Source organism: Schistosoma mansoni, chromosome 1 (genome assembly GCF_000237925.1).
Source record: "Schistosoma mansoni strain Puerto Rico chromosome 1, complete genome".
Classification (NCBI taxonomy): Eukaryota; Metazoa; Platyhelminthes; class Trematoda; order Strigeidida; family Schistosomatidae; genus Schistosoma; species Schistosoma mansoni.
Genome location: NC_031495.1, coordinates 33,868,206 through 33,875,858, shown reverse-complemented (window position 1 = coordinate 33,875,858; position 7,653 = coordinate 33,868,206). Strand labels below are relative to the sequence as shown.

Here is a 7,653-nt window from a genome sequence, read left to right as displayed (position 1 = left end):
GTCAATTGAAGCTAGACCACCATGGAAAAGCTGGAAGCACTGGACGACCCAAATACAGCACGTAGAATACCAACCCAGTCACACTTGATGGAGAAACTCTGGAAAATGTAGAAACATTCACGTACCTGAGAAGCATCATTGATAAACAAGGAGGATCGGATGCAGATGTAAAGGCAAGGATTGGCAAAGCAAGGGCAGCATTTCTACAATTGAAGAACATCTGGAACTCAAAACAACTGTCAACTAACTTCAAAGTGAGAATGTTCAGTACGAATATCGAGAAAGTTCTACTGTATGGAGCTGAAAGTTCGAGAACTACTAAATCCATCGTCAAGAAGGTACAAGTATTTATAAACAGTTGTTTACGCAAAATACTCAACATTCACTGGCCGGATACTACCAGCAACAGCGTTTTATGGGAGAAGACAAATCAGCTTTCACCTGAAGAGGAAATTAAGAAAAGACGTTGGAAGTGCATAGGACACACATCAAGGAAATCACCAAACTGTATCACGAGGCAATTCCTAACTTGGAAACCGGATGGGAAGTGGAATAGAGGAAGGCCAAAGAACACATTACGTCGGGAAATAGAAGCAGATATGAAAAGGATGAATGTTAACTGGAAAGAACTGGAAAGGACTGCCCAGGTTAGGGTTGGATGGAGAACGCTGATGGGAAGCCTATACACCTCAACGAGGGGTTAACAGGCTTAATTAAGTAGTACTGGACGACCATTTCGTCCTATTGTGGGACTCCTCAGCAGTGAGCGTTCACGATCCTTCCTCACGAGATTCGAACCCAGGACCTATCAGTCTCGCGCAGATACCAAACATTCTTAAGTGATCAATTAATTTTTTCAACATTACCAAACAAATAAACTAATAGGAAATTCAATTTATTAGTATCTGAGTAATTTTTTCGGAAAATTAATAATGAAAAATATAAAATAAAACAACTATTTATAGTTCACTCAGTATTGTTAGTTTGAATCTTAAGACTGCAACTGGTCAGTCTCTTATTGGCATATGTGCATACTGTGCATATTGCCTTAATTCACAAGCATTATAACGCGATGGCATTTGAAGCGAAATGTACTGAGTTTTTTGTCCCAGAGTTAACATCAACTCTGAGATGCAGGTACATCCAGCTGACGAGTCTCAAATAAGACAAAACGCGCGTTCTGGATTCCACTGCTAGCCACTATCTATCTTTGCTTACAACTATTTATAGCGTTTTTATTGATCATTTAATATATGAAGTAACATTTTTTAATATTTAAACTAGTTTTCCTTATTTCAAACAAAATCTTCCTATATATATTTATCATAAATTGAATCTAATTAATTGAACATTGAATAAATATGCATCCACTTGACAGTTTAATAATAATAATAATGCATAACATAATATGGTTTTATATTTTACAAGGAATAAATCTGTTATACACTAATATCCATATTCTTATTATATTCCAGACTAATTGTCTCACATAATAAAAATAAGATTTTTTGTTTTTTGTTTTGTTTGTTTGAATTAAAACTAAGTGACCTTTACAAAATGACAAAAATTGTCATTTACACACACACACATTGAAAAAATAAAAAAACAAAACAATAAACAATCATTGAATTTTTCTATTAAAATAAAATAAAACATAATAATCTATTTAGAGATAATTAAATCAGTCAAAAGTAGGATACTTGTTGTCATTTATAAATTACAGAATACATATTTTATAGGTTTATATATATATACATAAGTTAATCCAGTAAGTAATTAGCATTCTTGTCTCATCTAAAACAATTGTGAATGACACTATTAATAAGTGAAGTATAAACCCTGTGTATTGTATATGTATTTGATAGTGAATTGTGAGAAGTGTGTTTTTTACTATATGGATCAGTAGATAGGAACTCATAAGGCAACATTAATCAAATGACCAATCATATCCGTTTTATATTGACTTTTTTTGAAAAAAAAAAGGGATGAGTAGATTATTTAGTAGTAAATTATTGAATTAATTAACATATTTCTTTAAGTGAATATCTCTTGAAATGATCGTAATTGAATTATAAATTATTTTAACTAGAGAAAGTATATTCATTACAAAATATGAAGGTTATGAATGCATACTGCTAAAAAGTTACAAAGTAGGTTGAGAGAATTATTCAGGGTATGTTGATTCCCTATAGTCTTTCAGATAATATCAGCTCAATGATAAAAGTAATCTTCATAAATCACTTGGTGTTGTTTACTTGTATCTTCCCATTGTTAGTTAGGACTGCATTTGATCAGTCTCTTGTTGACATATGTGCATCATGTGCGGACTGCCTCGATATTACCTGAAGTCACAAGCTTTATGAGCAAAGATGGATAAAGGCTAGCTGTGGAATCCAGGGCGTGTGTTTCTTTCTATTTGGGACTCGTCATCTGGATGTACCTGCCACATCCCAGAGTTGATATTCACTCTGGGACTCCAACCCAGTACCTTTCGCTTCTAACACGATCGCGTTATCCACTCAGCTACTGAAACCTGATAGCCACCTGCTTGTTCAATCGGGTGAAGTTTAAATTTAATTGCTGTTGTTTACTTGTATCTTCCCATTGTTATTTACGACCGCAATTGATCAGTCTCTTGTTGGCATATGTGCAGCCTGTACGGACTGCCAAATAGGACGAAACGCGCGTCTTAGATTCCACTGCTAGCCACTATCCATCTCTGCTCATAATCTTCATAATCTTGTTCAAACTTTTTGTCTATAAAATTTATGAGGTTAGTAATCAATCACTGAAAACTAATTAAATTCATCCTTTCAGAAACTAATAATAATTGACTGAATTCAATTATTCGGATTTTGTAGTATAATCATCAGGACGTTTGGTCTAATATTACCTTGTGATTTGTGAGCTGAAGGATTTTAGATAGAAATTATTGGATTTCAGTTTCATTTCGGCTGTCTCCTATCGATAAGCAATGCGTGCAACCTAAGTAATACTTATGTGGTTTTTAGAGGTTGGAACCTTTATCACGAATGTTGCCATAGAACATCCTATTACACTTATAAACTGAACAAATTTGTATACCACTAAGTCATATAAACATTATTTGAAAAGAGTTGATTAACTAAATAAATGATACCAATTTTAAAGCTGCCTATAATTTCAATTTCAGATAATCTGTTTTATCTTACTGTTTGTGATACTACTCACAGATTTGTGCATGAAGTATGTAATTACTCTAAAATTATAATTATCTCTATTACTAGCATTATCATTAGTTATGTGACTATCGCATCATCAAATCAGCTGTAAACAATATGAGGTTTGAAATGAAAGCAGTTTTTCTTCAAACGCCTTTGTCTAAAAAAAGGAATATATATCTTATTCTCGTTCTTGTAGACTAATAAATAATCAGCTATTTTTCTAAATCTTTTAACAGAATCAAGGAAAAAGTAGTAAAATTCCTGTCCCCCATAAAATAGATATTGGTATATACGTACGCATATATATATACGAAATACACAGGAAACGATTTTAAAGAGAACACAGAAATCGGTTTGTGTGGTAAATAAAACTTAAATTTATTGTAACTCGAGGTTTTTCATTGAAAAATGACGGATGTGGTAGGTAGGTAGTTAGATAGATAACCTATAGACTAATGACGACAATCAATGAAAGAAATAACGACATTTGCTCTGCTTCATTTTAATGAAACAAACAAACAGATTAAGTTTTTTATATGTCCATGAACACATATATGTTAGTGCTACAACATTTGAGAACTTATTTATGAATAGAAAGATATCTAGTAACAGAATGGAATCGTTATATAAGATGATCATTTAGTTGACCGGAAAAAGGAAACAATTACATTATTACTAACTTGTGCGTTAATTATTTTATAAAATTCTTTTTTTTCATTTGAAACGGAAAAGAAGTTTTAGACAGGACAGTATGTGAGATTACTTTAGAAAACAGCCTTTTCTATGTTATTATCTTCGGAATGATACAGTCATGAAACAAATGTGTCTTGGACTAAATAAAATGAAATGTTATTCAGACAAGAAAATTTGGTTCTATTCTATAAATGTTTTTACTTAACTTCAATAACTCGCTTTACATACATACATATAGACAGTAAAAAAAACTATTACGTAAACTTGTATATATTTTTTTATTACTCAAAATATACACTGACCTAAAATGACAAAGAAAGGTTTAAACGGAAAGTGGACATATAACTAGTGCTTTCAACCTATTCACTCCCATTCCCAAATGTTCCTCTCAAAATTATAGCCTAAGGCCAAATAATTAAATAAATAAATAAAATGAAAATGTTAACAGGAATCAGCGAAAGAAAGAATCAAAAAGAAAAATATTAATAATATTACTACGTACATCAGATTTACAAAAAAAGGGATTCCAGTGAACATTTAATCAATGTTAATTACAGAAATTGAAGTTCATAGTTGATTGATGGGGTGAAGATTCAAACAAACAATACTAGATGAATTGAAACCATACCATTGCAAAAGCAAGTGGCTATCAGGACTCAGTAGCTGAGTGGATAAGGTACGGGGTACGAGTCCCAGAGTGAATATCAACTCTGTGATGCAGGTACATCCAGCTGACGAGTCCGAAATAGGACGAAACGTGTGTCCTGGATTCCACTACTAGCCACTGTCCATCTTTGCTTTAAAAAAAACATGTATATATTTCAAATTTTTCAAACAATGATGAATCTTAACAGTTGCGATCATGAATCAATTGAAGCTAAACAAATTGATTCATGATCTCAACTGCTAAAATTACTTTAATATCCGCAAAACCCCTTTTGAATGATGAATCTATCAGAGTTTTGTTGTTTATCTTCAACTAATTAATATTCCAATTGAGTGCAATATATAGATAAATGGTTTTATTAACATGAAGTGTAACATACTATCAAAACATTACAGTTTGTTTGTATTGTGATATAGTCGGATATAATTATTATTGTCTCACGATTGAGTTGTATATGTATGTAGTAAAGAATATGTTATATGATTCAGTTAGATATTACATGTTACATAATGAGTTATTTCTTTATAAAAGAATATTCACGGTAGGTGGGTTTTTATGACTGACTGATATCAATTGAGATATCGCTGAAAGTCGTAAAGTATTAGATAGCTGTTTCTTCGTAGTACAAGGTTCTTTAGAAATGAAGATTTACAATTGTATCAGGAATCAAATCTGAGAAGTAAAGATGTAATAGAGAGTAATTAACATTTAGATTATTGTTCCACATTCCTAACTTCACATAGTTCGTGATGTAAAATAAACAATCATCCAATACCATTGTTCTTGATCAATTAATATTAAAGCAATGTATAGTTGAAGTGAATAACTTCTGAGTAGTTACTCTTGTGATGCTTGTCTAGGTATTAATGTTTATCAAATTTCATCGACGAAGTTCCATTTTGACTATTACTCAACCATTATAAAAATCTCAGTCCTACAGGTAGTTATTCGGCGCTTAGGCTGTTCAAGAATAGCGTCTCTGACTGTGAGACTGGATAAAGTAGATTTTATTATCACTGAAAAGTCAGTTCCTTCAAGACTAGGGATACGATTCGGTAACTAGTTCCGGTTATTATGAAACCTAGATGAATCCTTTCAACTGCCTCCATCTAGTTAACATTAGATTCATATATTTATAATCAATAATTCATCTTAAGTTCTCATTCATAAAGCGTTTTGTGATTATTATTATTAACATTATCTTCTCTTATAAATTTTTATTGTCAGGAGTAAATTTTAAATCTGATACGAAACAATACATTGAATTAGATGATAAATTAATGAATTCTACTATAAATGGAACAAATGATGTCAATGTGAAATATTCAACGATAAGAACAGCGGCTACAGTAGAATTTACACCATTATCGTCAACAACCATATCAACAACAATAACGCCGTCATCATTATCTTCATCAAAATTATCACAATGTGTTGGTTGTGGTTTAATAATTTACGATCCATTTATGTTAAATGTTCAACCGAATTTGAAATGGCATATACGTTGTTTAAATTGTTCAAAATGTTTACGTTCATTGATGAATGATTCAACTTGTTTTGTACGTGATTGTAAAGCATATTGTAGGGAAGATTATTTTAAGTAAGTGTATATAATAAAATATTATTTTGATAATTAAAATTATTTTACTGCTATTTTATAGATGTTTTAATTATCATGAAAGGTAAGTTCAATCAGAAGGGTCACTAAAAATTACAGAAGAAAGATATAGTGGTTTAATTGTTATTCAAAACTTGTCAACAATCCTAAACATCAAACTTAAATCGCTTTCTTTCTCTTTCTATCCCGTGATTAAATAATCGTCATACTCTGTGTGGAATATATTTGGGTCATAACGAGCAATGGATTCTACGAAATAATGTCTGTTCTACTTTGAACATGTCAGATAGATAATATCTGGATTCTAGTTGTGATATTCTTAGCGGGTCTCGAATCCATTACCTCACGATTCAATGCCCAATGTATTGTTCACTGAACTACATAGCCCAGATAGCCGTTAATTTATTCAACGGTTGTTATATTTAAATCCTTATCAGTTTGAAGATACGCACAAATACTAGCAAAGATTAATCAAAGTCCAATCTAAAAAGCTAACAATCGTTTAATTCAAATCTATTTTAATGCTTATAAAAACATTTATATAGTTGAAATCATAAGTCAATTGAAGCTAGACCACCATGGAAAACCTGAAAGCAATGGACGGCCGTTTCGTCCTATTGTGGGACTCCTCAGCAGTGCGCAGTAGTGAGAAGCAGTAACCAGTGGGGTTCAACAACGTCTATTGTGAGATATCAACTCACTGGAGACATTAGTGAATGATTGCTCAACTTCGTGGATCGGTTGAAGTTAGACATTAACACCGTTGGATGCTGGCCTGCTCAGTGGTCTATCGGTTATGTGCTCGCGCGCGAGACTGATAGGTCGTGGGTTGGAATCTCGCGAGGCAGGATCGTGGACGCGCACTGCTGAGGAGTTCCACAATAGGACGAAACGGCCGTCCAATGCTTCTAGGTATTCCATGGTGGTCTAGCTTCAATTGACTCATGATCTCAACTATATAAAATTACTAAAAATCTCCACAAAACCCCCTTTTGCTTATGAAAACTATTATTATCTTCATTGCTATATTATTTGTGCAACAATCCTTCTTTCAATCATCTTAGTTTCCATATATTACAACCCGATCCTAGTAACCAGTGTGCCTGATTTCTCCTAGAGATAAAATGACTAGAGTAGGATTTTTTTTTAAAAAATACAATACCATCAAATAGATTGAATTTAACAGGGTCCAACTGATTTAGATTAACGCATATAAACAAAATATGCATGTAATGCATGCAATAGTATTGAGACATCTTTAACATAATATAATCTCTGATGACATGAATTAATGAATAGATCATTCTATGAATGGTTTATATCATTAAAAGAATAAGAGATAGGAGACCGATAAACATATTATAGAAATATTCTGATATAATCATCAGCATCATTAATTAATTATATGATAATGAGGATGATGAGAATGACGACGATGACGACAGGTTTCTATTGAATTCATTTAATGTTAT

General features: G+C 32.2%; 1 protein-coding gene and 1 non-coding gene across 2 annotated transcripts in view; one reads left to right on the top strand and one right to left on the bottom strand.

The window, feature by feature from the left end:
• Nucleotides 1-2,460: 2,460 nt before the first annotated feature.
• On the bottom strand, nt 2,461-2,532 carry Smp_tRNA_00557_Pseudo_TAG.1.1. The gene has a single exon. It is a non-coding gene (tRNA).
• Nucleotides 2,533-5,062: 2,530 nt separating this feature from the next.
• Nucleotides 5,063-7,653, top strand: part of Smp_142580 (putative insulinprotein enhancer protein isl) — a gene marked incomplete at both ends in the record, with an annotated part of 5,151 nt that continues 2,560 nt past the window's right edge. The window contains 2 exons of the mRNA XM_018794160.1: nt 5,063-5,108; nt 5,791-6,163. Of these exons, the coding sequence (XP_018648600.1) occupies nt 5,063-5,108; nt 5,791-6,163 (419 nt within the window). The remainder of the gene's footprint in view (nt 5,109-5,790; nt 6,164-7,653) is intronic.